This window comes from Dermacentor andersoni, chromosome 2, assembly GCF_023375885.2.
Source record: "Dermacentor andersoni chromosome 2, qqDerAnde1_hic_scaffold, whole genome shotgun sequence".
Classification (NCBI taxonomy): Eukaryota; Metazoa; Arthropoda; class Arachnida; order Ixodida; family Ixodidae; genus Dermacentor; species Dermacentor andersoni.
Window position 1 is genome coordinate 117,063,104 of NC_092815.1, and position 18,464 is coordinate 117,081,567.

The 18,464-nt window shown below is 45.0% G+C and overlaps 1 protein-coding gene across 3 annotated transcripts in view; it reads left to right on the forward strand.

Annotated features, from left to right (window-relative positions):
• Positions 1-18,464, forward strand: part of LOC140216140 (endochitinase-like) — a 29,952-nt gene that overhangs the window by 603 nt on the left and 10,885 nt on the right. For 2 of the 3 annotated variants that reach the window (XM_072286518.1, XM_072286519.1), the window contains exons 2-7: positions 653-723; positions 9,641-9,841; positions 10,908-11,167; positions 11,814-11,914; positions 11,990-12,113; positions 13,186-13,374. In XM_072286518.1, the coding sequence (XP_072142619.1) occupies positions 653-723; positions 9,641-9,841; positions 10,908-11,167; positions 11,814-11,914; positions 11,990-12,113; positions 13,186-13,374 (946 nt within the window). Of the gene's footprint in view, positions 1-16; positions 173-652; positions 724-9,640; positions 9,842-10,907; positions 11,168-11,813; positions 11,915-11,989; positions 12,114-13,185; positions 13,375-18,464 lie in introns of those variants that run through there. The other variant, XM_072286520.1, reaches the window with a different exon arrangement.

Below are 18,464 nucleotides of genomic sequence, written 5' to 3' on the forward strand. Positions count from 1 at the left end.
CCGTCGTGTACTCCTTGTTCTTCGTGCATGTCATGTCCGAGCGCGTGCGCGGGCTTTACAAAAGGCGCTAACTTTCGACGCGCGCGCGGGCGGGCTTGGAGAGTTACCTTCGCCGTTGACAGCTCCTGCGCGGCCACGAAAGGTTTGAGAGCAAACGAGAAACGCGTTCAAAGTAAGCGCCCAAGAAAGGATTCTCGCACTGCATTTTTCGGTCTTCTAAACTTTCATGCTTGTCACGCTGATCGGCAGTTGAATGAGAGTGACCGATCGCTCGGCTGGTGGCAGTTGCAAGTATTGCTCTACACACTGTCGAGCGAAGGAATGCTGAATGTCTGCTAAATTTTGATTTGTCTTTATTTTATCTCCATTCTTATGATTTCAAATGGCGTGGTTGCTTTTCATTCCTTTTTTCTTTTGCTTGTTCGTTTGTTTGTCTGCTCCAAATATCATTTGGCTCAATTTTCCTTGTACTTTAAGCTAGTGAATTGTTACTATTTGCAGATAATATTCCGTAAATGTAGTTTACTTTCATGTTTCTTACTTTTTCTTAATCTTTGCTCACTTGAGCAGAACATAACGAGACCGGAGATCTGCTGTTAACGAAAATTAAGACCTTGCACGGGATTTCAACAGAATTATTTGCAATTTCCAGGACCTCAACGATGTTTAACCTTTTCCTTTGTGGTTTTCTGCTGATCCATATAGTTCCGACTGTTCGCACAGGTAAGTCCTCCACTGATTTTGATTATTGCAAGATAGGCTGCCTGAAATGAATGAACAATTGTCATGAAGCAAATATTTCAGTTGCCAATATATTGATTGCCCCGCCCCCTCCGACTGCTTCGTCATTTCATAACGCACAATTTTTAAGCCTGAAGCCCAGCGTGGCCGGAGATTACACACATCTTGATTATTTTAATAAATAAACGATATACCTTTACAATGCAGCTCAGGCAAGGCTAAGAGTCTCGTAAAGCTGGAAAGCGAGAGCGTCCAACGTGTAGAACAGTTACTTTACTAAGAAGGACCGCAAATGGTACGTAATGAAGTGTCGCGCATTCTGCTAACATTTCCTGCGGGAGACTGGACTGGTCGACTTGTAGTGATATTTGATGTGGAAAGAGACGCTCAGGCGAAGCATTTGGTGGTCAAACCTGCCAGACCAATCCCGCTTATATCAACATCATTACCACTAGCTGTATCCGCGCATATTTACATGCACACAGAAGGGGCAAGCGAATAAACACCATAATATCTGGGCCAGTAGTCACAAAGCATTTCGCGTGACAGGCATGTTTCCTATATCAAGAGGCGCCAGCAAATGCCGATAGGTTCATTAGTGCGGCCGACTGGCCATTAACAAATAGTTCTTAGAAACAACTTTGTAAATTCGGCCAATTGTATCTGGTGAATCGCGTAACAGAAACCACACCTAAACTTTCAGAAAGGTATATACAACGAAGAGGAAATGTTAAATCAAAATGAAATAAACGGCGCTCTTGGTAATTCCTTGCTTCCGTACGGTTTGTCCATCTTGACAGCAATGCAAACCAGTGTAAACAAGGAGTTATTGTTTGGCTTTATGGTTTCCCCCGTGAGTATCTCCAGTGTTTGCTCATTCCCGGAGTATCCTGATAGGCACACAATGGTTTCAGTTGAGTTAAATGAGCGCGAGCTTACGCTTTGTTAAGTAAAATGTCCCAAGGAACGACATCATGGTATTTAGACATTGGAAAGCACGAAGTCGAAGTTCAAATAACGTATCAGAAAAAAATCAGCGCCATACCACTCTGTGAAGTTGGATGACCAGCGAAGCTGTGCATGTGAGCCCCTTATGGCGAACTGTCCATTGCGGTGCGTCAAGTGCCGTATGCACATAAATGGAAGGCGAGGCGCGACTAGTCGCTTCTCCACGACGCTGAGCCTCGGAAGATGATGAGGCACCGGTGGGTATACATAGCCATATATTGTTCCAAAATGCAGCACGGCATCTTTTACTTACGAATCCCGGCACGTCGAACAGACACGTATTTCAGCGCACACCGAGGGCACACACTGCTCCACCGTAGCCGAGGCAATCGTGCGTTTCTCAACGTCCCCATAGCGTAGTAATTGTTGTGAGGTCACTCGAAAAACACAAGGGGTCACACACAACACAGGCCGCAAAAGATAGGTTCCCCACAAATTCCCTCTGAAACCTGGCCGTTGATCAGATGAAACGTCCCAAGTTTTCGGGATCGGGGCCACACGAACGGTTCGCATTTCATTTCGCCTCGCGGTCCTGGAGAGCGGCACGCTTACGGGACCGTCACCATGCACGGGAGAGCAGAAGGAAAGAAAATACGCAAGCGTTTAGAATACCGACAAAGAGAGGGCGGTGCTAACATAGATATAGCCGATGAGGGTATGATACGGGTTGTATTTGGACCTAAGATATCAAACTTATTTGTTCAAGTTGGCGGCGTGCTTAAAGCTTGGCCGCGGGTCCGCCCGCTATTGCGCAATCTTCGGTATCGGCCCACATATTGGGAGAAATTCTCGATCTACACGGCTCTTGCCCACGGACACATTTTTCATCAGAACCTAGCCATATACAGCTTCGATGTAAAAGAAATCACTGAGTCAATCTTAAGTGGCCCAACAGCTCACTTCCACGGAATCATACACAAAAGACGTACGCGAAGAAAGGCATTTATGTTTGTTTTCTCACTCAGAACATGTCCCCTGTTCGTATAGTGCACATGCGCAGTTACGTAATATAAGTACTAGCATAGATCAAGTATTTCCGAAAAAGTTAACCCACTTCTGTGCTGATGCTTCTTCTAAAACCACATTTCCGGAGGTGTTCATTGGCCACTGAAGGTTATTGTTTTCAGAAGTTATTTACGCGGCAGTTCAACTGCTTTATCACTCATGACCTTATGGCACACGCACTGTGAGTGGCCGCTGATTGTATTTGTTTTTACAGCGAAGATTTCAATGCGACTAGCGTCAGTCATATGCGGCATAAGCGTGTATAGGAAAGCATTCTCAAAAAAAAAATTTTTGCAGCTCCCACGGATTGTCGGACCTGGCAATCCAGCATTGTCTGGAGTTTCCCAAAACAATACCAGGTGGACAACATGTCCCTCTAAATTGAAAGTTGTGTGTGTGGATCTCGAGCGAACGTGTGTGTGACGACAGCGTTGTAGACGATCGTATGACGTCAATAGCATTATCTCAACGCCGGTCATTCAACGCTAGCCTTAGACATGGACATTGTTGAGTTCTACATACTTAGTTCACGAGCTTACACGAGAAAAACAGGGTTGTGACGTCATCAGACGCTACAAGTTATACAATCATTCGGGCATATGTCTATTTCATAGAGTGTATGTTAAGACAGCGATTTCATTTGTACTCCGGCGAAGAAATGTTAAATCATGATTGCCTCGGGTAATCATGAAGTTGGTACAACGTTACATATTTCCTACATAGCGGGAACTGCTACGAGGAACGTGCTGGGTAATGTGGGCCGGTCCCGGAGAAAGTGCAGTCTAACTCGCCGCTTCAGCGCGAGCTGTCACAAAGAAAGAATACGACAAAGTGGAATGGGTTACGTGCGCTGAATGTTTCAAAGAGCTAGCTGGCTAGTATCATAACGAGAGAAGTCTGCGCGCGATTCTGCCCTAATGGTTACAGTACCAAGCTTCTGTGCTGAATGGCAGAGGCTCGATTCCAAAATCACGGTCACATTATTTTCTTCCTAAAGGGAGGCGAAACGGAAACCTACGTACTTACTGCAAAGTGCCAAGAATGTTGCAAAGAATTTTATCATTTTAAAAAACGTGCGAATCTCACGCTCTCTCAGAAAGGTTCAAGCGAAATTTTCATTGGTGTTTCCAAGTATGTAGAGACCACATCACCCAGAATAATGTTTCCACTGGGAGCCGGTAAACAAGGAAAACAGTCAGCGATGAACGCTTGTGTGTGTAACCGTGCAAACTGTTACGTTCTTTCTTCCCTCTCCTCTTTCGATTACCTTTACCCCTTTCCCAGTGCAGGGTAGCCTAACGGGCTCAGCCAGGTTAACCTCCCTGCTTTTCCCTTATAAATTTTCTCTCTCTCTCTCTCTCTCTTTCTCTCTCTTGCGCTTGGTCATGCACATGATACGCATGATGATGAAAGAATGATGTCGAGGAAACGGCCGCTACGACATAAACATGGCGGCATGGTGACGATGGAATGACGACGATGACATAACAGTGAAATCATGGCGACAACTGCATGACAACACTAGACTCGCTATCCGACAAAAAAGTCACCGTGGAACAACCAAAACGGCATAATGGCGACTGCAATGCGATCACGGGATGGACGCTGGAGCTAAAATGTTGGTGTGACGACGATGAGCTGCCGACCATGGGATGACAACGCTGGTGTGGCGACGACAGCATGATGACAATGGCACAGCGACGACGTGGCTACAAGCTGATGCTGACGCTGTAATAATGTCGATGGTATGACGGAGATGTCATGACAACGATGGCTTTCCAAAGGAAATGGCGATGAAAGCGTGACGACTGTGGGGTGGCAACAGTGGAATGACTACAAAATGACGGCGGTGGAAAGGCCACAACTATGTGACGGCGACCCTGTAATGACGACGGACTGTTTACGAGGGAATGAGGACAAACGGCTCGAAGATTAATGCGTGATGACGGACGAATCCCAACGTAGTGACAGCGACAGTGTGAAAACGGCACAACAATGACGATGAGTAGACAACGAAGGAATGGTGAACGTGGCATGACGACGGCGTAATGACGATCGTGCCATTACAACGATGACGTGTTGGATCTGGAGCTCCTGTCTGCGCTCACATGCATCACTTGCTGCCGCAGAGTGCCTTAATTCATACTATATCCGGTATTTTTTTGCATCATGTCCGGCACCGGCCACTCAGGCCGTCTTAATTCGCACAATATCTGGTGTTGGTTTACGTTATGTCCCACACCGTGGGCCACCTTAATTTGCGCTGTATCCGGTGTTTGTTTGTCCTGGTCTCGACTTCTCGAACGGAGATAGTTCCCGTGGATTTGCGAATGTTTACTTAAACCAATATAGCACAAAACAGTCCAACGCTTGGTGCTTTTAATATTACAACACCTATCGCGTCACTGCTTGGAATCAAGGGCGAAACGGCGATTTGTCTTGTAGTTTAAACTAGCCATCTAGAAACACAGTGTTCTAAAAGTGTAGCATTCAACACAGGCTTTATCCCACATTACATCATATGACCCACGCAATTTGTGCCAAAATTTAAAAAATATGCAAGTGCCACGCAGCTGGGACAGAAGCAAGGCAATGTTATTCGCCGTCGCTTGGTGCATATGATATGATCTTATATTCGCCTAATTATTTAATTAATTCTTATAAATGATTGAACGTCTCAATATAATATGTTCGAAGCAAAAGTGTCAACGCGAAAACTGTCGACTATCGGGAAAAATTCTCGATCCAGCTTCCTGTTGCTATAGACGTGCTACATAAATGATATTTACCAGCCTGAAAAAAAGCCCGCAAGACACGCTTGAAAAGGAAAATACTTTGTAGCACGTATTGAACCAAAGAAAGCTGAATCAGAAATTTTTCAGGGTTGTCTACAATTTTCTTTTGACCCTTGGGTCTGAATATGATTTTTGAGAAGTTTGTCAATTAATATAACTATTATGTATTCAGAAGAAGTGCGAAAAAATTGTCTGATTTGCTCAAAGCGACGGCAAACAAAATTATCTCAAAATTACCTCTGTGTAGCTACGTGTAACTTGCATATTTGTAAATTTATGAACAATTTACATGGGACACATGGTAGATCAAACCATGGTATGTACAGAGCACCGCACCAACTGTACAGTTAGTACAAATCTTTATATACTTGCATGTAACCATTCTTAAACAGACCGGTACAAAGTTTCATTAAGGCAACTATTAAGGGTAAGGTCTATAGTCTGAAGACTGTAGGGGAAACCATGATGAAAAAGGCAAGGTCTAAATGCACATGTGTGTGTTAGAAGAAAACAAAAGTAAACAAAAGTAACAAAAGCATGGTTCTGGATATGTCGCGCCGATGAAATGTAGGATTGATATGTGTTACCCCAGGTAGTTATACCGTAGTTTAAACGACTATAAATTAAGGAAAAATGGAGAGATAACAATGCATTGGCCGGAAAAGTCTAGCTTTAATTATTGCACGAATGCCAAAAGCACTTTTTTTCTTGACGTCGATCATATGCAAAGCAAAATTAAACGTTACGTCGAAAGCCACTTCAAGAAATGAAACCGAGTCACAAGCAGAGATAATATTAAGACCTGCCGCCAGAACTACCGGAGTAAATACCGGCTTTTGCAAGGATCTGGAAATAATGAATTTATTTTTAGAAGGGTTTATATTTAGATCATTATTCTTGCGGCAGGTAAAACTTCATTTACTACAGAGTTTAGTTTTGATGTTTGAAAGGGAACCATTTTGTTCCATTAGCATATAGCCCGCATTGTCCAGATTTAAAACGTCAAGGAAGTCATTTATATAAAGGGTGAAGAGAAGGGGACTAAGAATGGACCCCTGAGAATGCCATGGTTAGTAATCTTAGCGTTTGATTAAGAGCCACCCGTGAATACTACGTATTGTGGATTAAGCAGGTAATTCTTCAAAACCTTTACGGCGGGACCGATCATACTTTGAAAATCAAACTTGCTGAATAAAATGGAGTGATTGAGCGTGCCAAAGCCTTCAGTTAAATCCAAAAATACGGAACCTGAGACATTACCGCTATCAATATAACGATTGATAAAGTCAGTCAAAGAAAGTAAAGCATGGTCAGTGAAGCTTCCTTGACGAAAACCAAAATGACAAGGCTTTATAATATTAAATTTCTCTAGGCAAGTATTAAGGCACTTACAAATGTTCAGCGACTTTACTTAATGAATAGAGAATAGATACGGGCCTATAATTTATAATTGCCTCGTTATCACCTTTTTTAAACATTAGTATGACATTATCCCGCTTTAATGGGTCTTGAAAACAAGCTTCAAGGTTGATTATATGGCTTATGAGATCAAAAACGAACTGAGCAACCATCTTTAAATTACATGCACAAATGCAATCCAGACGGGGAGAAGTATTTTTAAGATTACGAATAGACGACAACATTTCTTCAGAAGCAGGAAACAGAAAAAACTTAATCTCAGAAAAAAGATAAGCTCTACAAAAAAGTCAAGACGCAACCCTTTAATAGCGTCTTGGCACTTCGCTGGAAATTTTATTGCAACTTTCTTAACTCTTTACTAAAACAATCCAAGAAACGCTGTTATGACAAAGAATTCATAACAAATAAGGTTAACCCTAAATGTCAGTGGAAACTCTTCAATGATTTTTTAAAACTGCCTGCTCTGAGCTCGTCTATAACGATAATAACTTACAATGACGTCACTTCTCGTCACTCAGCTGATATTGAAAATTCGTTTTCTGAGTATTTCTGTTTGCCTCTCTCACTCAGTCTTTGTCATAATAGCGTCTCTTGACGTGTTTTATTAGAAAGTTAAAAAGGTTGCGACAACATTTATAGCGAAGTGCCAAGGCGCTATTAAAAGGTTACCTCTTCACTTTTTGTAGATGTTATCCTTTTTCTGAAACTGGTTAAAAGAGCAGATGACATCCGAGAGTTCGTAGGATTTTGGTATTTCTTGTCGCATGCAACGATAACAGTGCTAGAAAAAACAGCCTCCGAAAATAAAGGGCAGAAGCATCAACCGCCTGTTTTGAATTAGTTAGTGATGTTATTTTACGCCAGTCACAATGAGTAAACACATTGATAAAATTTTCTTGATCAAAGTGCGTTATAATTATAGTTGTGTCAATGCTAGCCACAGGGCTATCAAACGGGACAAATATGGGAAAATGATTTATAATATCTACATTAATTACTCCAGACAGACGCCTGACGATTGAAGTTAGAAGAGGCACGATCCAGAAGAGTGTGAGCACCACGTGTGTTACATCTAGTATAGGACTGAATGAGCCACCCAAATCCCTGCCCGGAAAGGTCATCAGTATATGCAGCAATGCTATCCGTATTAGACTCTAATAAGTTTTATGTTGATATCGCCTCTTAACAAAATGTTTTTTCTCTAGAGATGAACTGTTAAGGACGGCCTCAAGGGCTGATAAGAATTCGGCAAATGACGAAGGAGAGTGATACATACATACAAGAATTAGATTCTTTCGATTACACGTGAAGCGAGGCTATTCGATTTCTACGCAAGTTGATTCGCAATAGGGAAGGTCAGTGGAAAGATCTAGTAGTACGAGTGTACTCTATGTCAGCAGAAATGAAAATCGCTGAGCATATCATATACGCGTGGTTGTAGTACTCAGGTTTGTATGACAGAAAATTGCGTAGATGAGTGTCGCCATCAGTTTTGTGCACCACCATCAAGTTTCAAATACACAAATGAAGGAAAAAAGAATGCTTCGTTAAGCCAATGAAATCACTAATGCTATCAATATTCCTCCGCCGGCTACGGGCACTAAAATGTACTAGAGAACGGTGCTTGACAGAAAGCGAAAATATGAGCTCGACAGCAGAAAAAGAGATGAGGTGGCAGATGCGCAGAAAAATAAACAACCGGGAAAGAAAAGGCCGCTGGATCAGTGACACGGGAATTAGCTGAAAACCCTGAGGTTATAGGAAACACTAAACATAAAGGGGCACTAAACAGAAACGCTGAATAAACCTATATTGATAAAGTTTACTTTTTTGTTGTTGATTTCGCGAAAATCAACGAATCGTTATTAGAAGAAAAAGTGGTGCTGAAAATTCGATTTCTCGAATATCGCGTCAGAACTTTAGGGCCCTTAGGTCCCTGAGACGCCGCGGAATTCGAAGTACCATTTCTTCTTTTTTTTTTTTTTTGCATTTGGGCTGCTGTGGCGCAGCAAATGTTTCTGAGACTTCCTCAGTGCAGTCATTGGCTCTCTTATAATACAATGTAGTCTATTATTACCGTAAAAAATTTAACTTATGTGCGAGTAGACGCAGTCAAAACTGAAAACATCATAGCGAGCTGGCCCGGAACGTTCAAGATAGCGTCGCCACCCATCTTTAGTCTACCGACTGACCTCTCGCGGTAAGAGTGAAACTTTTAGCATTGTAGAGCGGCAAATAAATGCGACAGCTAAAATAATTGCTCTCGTTCGTGTCTTTTTAACTACAGCACGAACCTATGTTATAGACGGATAACAAAATAAAAACAACTCTTGTGGTATGGCCTTCTGGGCTCAGTCTCTTACTGTCACGTCAATGTTAAAGCGAATCTGTCCTTCATGTTAGGGTTACGGTGCAAACTATCACGATGTAAGATATAAAAAGCATCCAGCTAGCGGTTCCATATAAAACGTTAAATCAACTGTCACAACTGATATCCCTTGATTAGCCTTACTTCTCTAGCAAATGAAATTCGAGGCTGATATCTTTAGACAACAAAAAAAAAGGGCTTTTCGAAGTCTCTCTAGCAGCTTCCTCTCATAGAATCTTGACGAGCATATACTTGTGCGTATCAATTAATCGTGATAAGAATTATTCACCGCGTGCCATTGCAGATGACGACTTCATAAGAAATGGTGGCAGCCCCGTAGTGTGCTACTACCATGGCTGGGCAGCAGACCGCTTCAGCCCCATGAACTACCGCATTCGGGACATTCCTGGAGATCTGTGCACACACGTAAACCTCAACTACGCCGGCGTGGACAAGGACACGCTAGGAGTCAAGGACCTTATACCGGCATACCAGAATAATTCACGTGAGCAATGCGCCCTTTTAGACATCGTTCCGCATTCCCACGTTGATATCGTTCCATCTTGTGATCTCTTAAAACAAAATTCTCTTCATTCGGTGTTTCCTGATTTGCAAACATGAAGAGCATCAGTTTCGGTGCCATTGTTACAGCACATAGAAAGCATAGCAAGCATTTAGTAGGAATAGTAAAATGTTTCATGTTCCCAGTTGTGGCTACAGCACTCTGTCCTGTCCCTTCTTGTTTTTTTTTTTTCTTGTAATTTGTGTGGGCTGTAACACGGACTGCCACGAAGAATGCATCATCAATTAGCCCGCCAGCAAACGTTTAAGATTTTGGCGAACACGGTCGTTCCTTTTTCTTACGTCTGAGAGTAACGCATGCCAGTGAAAGAACAAACTCAGGTCGTCTCACAGACGCAGTAACCAAATACATTAGCTATGGAGGGCCTCATGAAAACTAGCCCAAGCCTAAACTAGCGCAAACATTCTCTAAGCAGGCGAAGCTAATCGAATATAATAGCTGTCGTTATAGGGTTACATTAGTATTCGCACTCCAGCGCTCTCTGCATCAGCACAGCAAAATACAGGTCCACGAGAGTGTAATGATTTCATTCCAATTCTTTTCATTCTGGCACTCGATCGGTGGTTTCAACTATGCGCTTTGTCTTCGTTATCACCCGGATCGGCCGGTAGGGATTGGCAGATGACAATAAATTAATAAATTTGAGCAAAATATATCGCTACCGAGGCAACACTGCCGCAATTATTGATATTAAGAAGGAAAGAAAACTCGTTCACACGCAGTCTCACGTGTAAGAGAATTGCACTATGGGTGGCAATCGACGCAACAGACGCAAACATGGTCGCGTACTATTATAGCCGTTATAAAAGGGTTGTTTTCCAAGCATGGCATCAATCGCCGTCAACTCCTTTCTTCTTTCTGCGTAGGCGGTAAAAGGAAAAAAAAGCGGGGTGGTTGCTCCGGAGCTGTTCAACCACTCGGACTGTCTGCTTCCTTGTTCCTCATATTGAAGCTCATTACGCGTTTCGTAACGTTTTCTGAATTGCAGATTACAAAGACTTCACGGCCATCAAGAAGAAGTTCCTCTTCGTGAAAACACTGATCTCCCTTGGAGGCTGGGACCACGGAAGCGAATCGTTCTCCTACGTGGCCGCAGACCGCAGCAGGCGGTGTAACTTTACGAGAAACTTGCTGAAGTTTCTCAAAGATAACGACTTCGACGGAGTGGACATCGACTGGAGGTTCCCAGCCAGCCCAGACAGGAACGGAAAGCCGGAGGACAAACAGAACTATGTCTTGTTCCTGAAGGTTAGCCACCTTCGGCTACTGCTTTGAAATTATTTAGGGAAATCGGAAGCCATGTTAGCGAGAACAAGAAAGTTTTCACTCGCAATGCATTCGTGTTGTCAGCACTTCACCTTCGCCATTTCCAAGGTTGCTGTTAACATTAATTAGATGGCGCTCGTGCATACGCACCTTTCTGGCATATAAAAGCTGTCAAGCCTCCCACTCCATATGTTCAGAGAATCTGCGACGCACTTCTTTCACAACACCTTTAGCGAAAAAAAGGGACGGCATGAATTATTGCAGCATATACTAGCACGTATAGTTAATTGTTCATCGCTAAACAACTAGTTCAGTGCAACCAAAAGAAGCCACAGAATCAACTTAACAAAGGTTTGTTTCTTTTTTTAAGAACGCTTGGCCTTCACTTTTTATACCTAGTTAAAATCGACCTTTCCACGCTAAATGTAGGAAATAAACTTTTGAAATAATATTCTACTATAGTCTAAGCTCATTTGGGTGTTGCTTTTTATTGCCTCTTTAAGCCTATCAGAACGCGCTCTAGATTGTTCTTTTATTTAGTATTCAGTATTTTCTTTTTGATACTTCTGTTCTTCAGTTACGTCAGAATGCGCAATCATTGTGAGTTACTTTTCTCTTTTCCCCTCAGAGTCTCTGCAGACTGCGAAGAAAGGGTTTAATAGTGACCGCTACGGTTCCAATCACTCCTTTTTATCTCGATAATGGATACGACGTGAGACAACTCTCAAAGTAAGCAGTGCAGCGTCAGCATTGTGTCCCTATAGAGAACGAACAACCTTTATGTTTTCGCATCTTTCCGTACAGGTACGTAGACTGGCTCAATGTGATCGGTTTCGATTTGAGGGGACGCTGGACTGGAATCGCTGATGTTCACAGCCCCCTGTACGCCCGATCCTTCGAAACGGGTGACACACGGAACCTGAACGTGGTACGTTCTTTGCTTTTGCTGATACACCCTCGAACTTTAGGTTGTTGCAAAGATGGAAAGTTTGATCACTCGATGATTTTAAGGCGATGTAACAAATTCAAAACCCCAAACAGGAAACAATCAACGTTACAATGACACATGAGCTCGCTGTGGCCATTCCTCTTGTGTGCAGTTTGCCTTCGCTCTGTTTTTTAAGTGTGCGACTCCTTCATGCTCGGTTTCCTTCGCTGTATTTAGTGACTACATACCGTCATTTCTTTTGATATAGTACCTCCGGGATGAATGCTGTGTCTTCATCATCATACACTTAGTTAGGGTTTCTTTCATGCCGGGGGTACTCGAAGTACCGAAGTACTGCGCCAATAATTTGAACAACGTAAAACAGTTCAATGCACACCACGTCAGGAAATACATGCTGTTTGATTTTAGAACTAAAAGCAGAATTCGCGATAGACATGAATGTAACACGAGTCAACAAAAGTGAATCCTCAAGGGATTCACTTTTGATGAAAAAAAAAATATTTCTCCGGATTCAGGCATGATGGAACCTGGGGTTGCCACCAGACTAAGAATCTTTCTTTTTCTTGATTACAGGGAATTAAAACCAAAGCACGTACATTAGTTGCCTCATTAGTCAATATTCAAGCACATTTAAATGTATATCAAAGAAGTGAGACCATTCAAGAACATTGTTCGGGCATATCGCTCAGCTAGCTGACCTATTCATGAGGCTATCCGTAAGCAGCGTGAAGGTAAATTAAAAATAGGAAGTATAGGACTATTGATTAAAAAAGTTACTCAAACGAAAACACGTATGATGGAGAGAAGCTTTCAAATAGGAAAAAGAACCTGACATCATCTTGCTCAATAGAATGTGAATTTCCATTTCACCGTTACACACAAACCTTGCGGGCTTCCGCCGAATTCGTCCGGTTAAGTAATTTGAGGACGTTATAGGAGCACGTAAATTACTAAAATGTCGAAAACCTCAAGTCATACATATCTGAAAGGCGACAATGGGCGTTGTGATACCTTCGGTGTTTCTTTATTCTGTTTTTTTACCTCCATACAGGCGCAAGGGCTGAAGCGTCTTGTGGAGCTCGGAGCACCCAAGAAAAAGCTCGTCCTGGGCATCCCGTTCTTTGGTCGCAGCTATGTGCTCGCGGACAAAGAGAAGCACAAGGTCGGGGATCCCATTAAGGATATACCGGCGGCGCCAGGACCTTTCATCGGTAGCACCGAGATCCTGGCCTACTACGAGGTGACTGCGCCAATCTATTTGAACACTTCCGTGCTCGATGTATAAGGCAGTAAGTGACCAGAAAGAAACGGCAATGGACGGATTAGCATGGCAGAGTAGTTTATCCGTAAGCTAAGCATACGTACTAATGACTAACTTAGATATGATTCTGTGGCGTATACTGTTACACTGTTCTGTATACACACTGCGCGCCGAGCATAGTTCCGTATGCACGGACGCGATGAACACGGTTTCATTGGCCAACACAAATGCTCAACACTCTAATATGAGCCGAGTAATGTGTTTAAATACGCGAAACCATTTAGATTACAGACCATTTTCACAGACAAAGATTCTTGGACCCTATGCATCGGAGGGTTACAAAGCGCCGCGAGCATTACTGTAGTTCTTGAAATCTACTGGTCTTAGTGACTGACTGTAGGCGGCATGGACAGCCGAACGTGGTTGAGCTGCTAGTGCCTGCCCCTTCTTCTTTCCTTCTTTTCATTGCTGAACGCCCTTCGCCTTGCGTCGGGCCCAAACCGGACGCATGTTTTGTTGACGCCCTTACCTTGACTCCTCTTCCTGTTTACCACCTTTCTGAGATTTTCTTGTGTTGTCCTCATCGGCTTCCAGACCGTATGTTAATGCTAAGCATTTTTGACGAGTTCATCCCAATTTTCTGAAAGAGGTAGCGGTCCTGCTTCGCAAAATACGAAAATGCTTGACAACTGCGGCTGATGTCAACTTTCCTGGTATATACGCGCTGGCAGCTTAATTTGTGAATACAGGACCCGTACGCGCTAATCGCGTATGTCGGTGGGCTGAAATAAGAGTATTCTGAAATAAGGGCGCACTCGGCTGAAATAAGAGCATACTCGGCAGGGGGGCACACGGAAGAAGGCACCAACGTGTCCGTGAGCAACGTAGGATTTTGTCCGAATGTGAGAAAGAAAGGCGAATAACCAGCGGTCTCATGACTTGACGTGTTATACGCGAATGTTACAAAAATCAATGCAGTGTCCCAATCTTGGTGGTCGGTGGACACAGATTGCCGGCATGTCGGTAATTGTTCGGGTCAGTAGTACCGTCAAGCCATTCGTCGGTGGATGGTTGGACGTGGGAAGTTCGTGTTGCATCGAGCAAGGCCGTAGAATGTCCTCAATCACCTCCGAAAAGAACTGTCTGCCCCGGTTTGTTAGGAGTTGCCGAGGTGTCCCATGCTGGAGAATGACGTTATGGAGCAAGAAGTTCACAACATCGGCCGCGCAGCTGGTGCGAAAAGCACGGGTGATCGCGAATCGCATCGCATAGTCCTCAATGAAGGCGACCCATCTGTTTCCTGGGACAGACAGAGGAAACGGGCCAAGTTGAGGCTGACGCGATGAAACGGCTCATATGGAACGTTCAGAGGCTGAAGATTTGCCAGTAAGCGGGAGTAGCGGCTTTTTCAGGGGATGACAGAGGTCACAAGAGGCCAAGTAACGACGCACTGAGCGGGACATGCCTAGCCAGTAGAAATGACGACGTGCGCGATCGTATGTGCGTGAAATGCTGAGGTGCGCCGCTGTTGGCGCATCATGAAGCTAGGCCAGAACAGTAGAGCGGAGGTGTGCCGGAATCAGAACTAAGAAGTCAGGACCACCAGAAAGCAAACTGCAACGATGTAAAATACCATCGTGCAGCACAAAGAGGAGGAGCGAGGCACCAGTAGCCTGGGAATTGAGAGGCTTTATAATCTTGCGTAGGACACCGGGTCACGGCGTTGTTCAGCAGCAATTATGAAGAGTTCTGAGATTGTGAGCACACAAGGCCTGTAGCCTTTTGGTGCAGGTTCCGGTTGGTCGACGGGGTACTATGATAGGCAGTCGGCGTCCCTATGCGGTCGGCAGTCCCTATGCAAACGGCCAGACTTGTACGTGACTGCATATGATTATTCTTGAAGCCGTAACGCCCAGCGTCCAAGGCAGCCCATGGGATCTTTGAGCGAAGATAGCCAGCAGAGAGTGTGATGGTCAGTGACTACGGTAAAAGGTCTGCCACACAGATAAGGGCGAAATTTTGCAATGGCCGAAAGAAAAGCGAGGCACTCTCTCTGTAATTGAAGAATTCCGCCTAGCGTCTGAAAGGAGGCAGCTGGCTTACGCAATAGCACAGTCCTGACCACATTTACATTGAGCCAGAACAGCAGCGATGCCATGGCCACTGGCGTACGTACGGACTTCCGTGGGAGCAGAATCGTCAAAGTGAGCCAACACAGGTGGCGTAGTGAGCTGTGCGATGAGCTGCGAAAAGGCAGACGTTTGGGCAGCACCCTAAGTAAAAGGAACGTTTTTCTTGATCAGGCATGTGAGAGGCCCTGCTATCTCTGCAAAGTATTTCACAAAGCGACAAAAGTAAGAACAAAGGCCAAGAAACTACCGGACATCTAGCGAAGAACGCGGCGTTGGAAAGTTGATAACAGCGCGTACTTTGGCAGAGCCCGGTCGGATACCGGCCTCATCAATAATGTGGCCAAGTACAGTGATCTCTCAGTGGTCGAAACAGCATTTGGAGGAGTTAAGTTGAGCTGGGCATCGCGAAATAGCTGCAAAATAGCCGATAGCCATTGTAGATGACTCGGAAATGCAGGCGAAAAGACGGCGAGACGTCGTCAAGGTAACATAAGCAAGTAGCCCATCTTAACCCGCGAAGGAGGGAGTCCATCATTCTTTCAAATGTTGCTGAGGCATTACACAACCCGAAGGCATGACTTTAAACTGGTACAGCTCGTCGGGTGTAATGAAGGTGGTCTTTCCGCGATCCTGCTCGTCAACGGCATTTTGCCAATAGCCGGACTGAAGATCTATGGAAGTAAAGTACCTTGCGCCATGGAGAACTTCGAGTGCGTCGTCTATTTGCGGCAAAGGGTAGACGTCCTTTTTTCGTAATCTTTTTCAGGTGTCGATTGTCAATACAGAACAGCCATCTAGGTGTTCCCTTTTTTTCTTACAAGCACCACAAGGGGCGCCCAGACTCACAGATGGTTCAATAATGTCCTTAGCCATCATTTCCTCAGCTTCTGTTTAAATGACACAGTATTGGATGCAGGCACTCCGCAAGGGCGCCTATGGATGGGTCTAGCATTTCCAGTATCGATGCGATCGGTTACCAGTGATGTTTGTACAAAATGGGGCACACAAAAATTAATAAGCTAACATGCGCGAAGATCTTTAGACTGAGAAGCAGAGAGGTCAGGGGCAATCATACTGTCTATAGAAGGTCGTCAAGCGCCTTACTTGTGTTTGGACTTCCAGGCAACGACTGTGCAACATCGATAGTCAGGGCCACAGGATCGTGTGCCTCTAAAGTGATATGCTTCCCAACATTATGCCTTCGGGAAAAAATTGTGGGGTGCGTTCAAATTTAAGAATAGGTATACACGGCAGATTCTCAGCAACAGTCACAACAGAGTGAGGGAGCGGAACTTATCACGTCAATAGAGCATCTAGAAAACAGGAGAGCACATAGTCACCGTCGCCAACAGGGGCTTTGAGGGCAACGTGTTGTACGTCGCGGTAGCTGGTCGCAGACGAACAAACTCGACAACACATAAACGCGGTGGCGACTTGGTGGAGATGCCAGGTACAGAAGGGAGTTACAACTGTAGAAAGCCAGATGAGCAGTCTATGAGTGCAGAATGCGTGCTCAGGAATTCATGGCTGAGGATGACGTCATGGGGACACTGGTGTAGAACGGCGAATAGAACTGAGGTCTGACGGCCAGCGAAGCTTACGTGCAGTCCCTACGCCAACGACGCGAGGTGTACTGCCGTCAGCAGCGCGAACAACAGGCGACGTACCGGGCCTGAAAACGTGAAAAGAGAAAGAGAAGCGCTCATGACAGATAGTTGCACATCAGTGTTTATGAACGCCGAAACAAGCACGCGGTCCACTTCTACGTGCGAAAGGTTTTGCCCGGTAGCCGGGGTCACCATAGTATTTCCGCATCGGTTGGGCAATGAATGGTGCATCATCTGCGGGAGCTGTACTGGTCAGTTCTCCGAATATGGATGGTAAGGGTATGGCGATTGTGAGCGACGGGGCAGCGGAGGGCGAGAACGCCGGCTCTGCGGGATTGGAGAGCGGTGGTAGCGTGGAGTTCGGGTAGGAACATCAGGGTGCGGTGGCTTATTGAGAGCACGAAATGAAGAGGACTGACTGTCTTCCAGGCGGTAAGTGTACGCGGGACGAGGTGACGACGGCCGGCGATAGCGATAACGGCAGAAAATATGGCCTATCCCATTGCAGTTGAAGCATAGTGGCCTGTCGTCACGCGCGCGCCACTGGTTTAGATCGCGGGATTCGCGATTTGTCGATTGTGGTCGGGGAGGTGGAACTAAACTTCTGACTGCAGGGGGACTTAAAGCACAGATGGTAGTAATGTCTGCGTTCGCCAGCTCTTCGCGTGCGACGGCTTGGATCAACCATACTGCCTGGTGGGACTCGTCGTAAGAACGGGCCTGAGAAACAGACAGAGACGTAGCCTCAATCTCACGCCACACAAGACGCAGCAATCTTTCGGTACCAGGCGGCTAGAACTTCTCACACGTTGAGGTAACGGCGGTGTTAAGGAGCCGCACGAATTTTTGCGTGACACGACGGCTCTTCGCTCCTTGAAAGCGTCCGCACCCTTTTATGATGTCGTTAACGGTCGAGCAGTCCTTACATACCAGTAAATGAAAGGCGTCATCGCCGATGCCTTTAAGTATATGACTGACTTTGTCAGCTTCAGGCATTTTGTTGTCGACCCGCCGACACAGAGCTCACATGTCTTGGATGTACACGAAATGTGGTTCAGTTGATGTTTGGACCCGGCACGAAAGTTCCTTCTTGGCTGCTCGCTCGCGCCCGACTGGCTTCCTTGTAGCTTTTGCTTGCAGGTGCCCCAACTAGTCAGTTCCTCCTCGTGTGTTTGGAACCAAAACACGGGCCGTTTCGTTGATGTTAGACATAACATTAGCCAGCATGATGGTTGGGTCCCACTGGTTGTTCTTGCTGGCTCGCTCATATTCGGTTAACTAGTCGCCGACGTCCGTGACGTCCGTGGCGTCAGTACCGAAGAAAGTACCA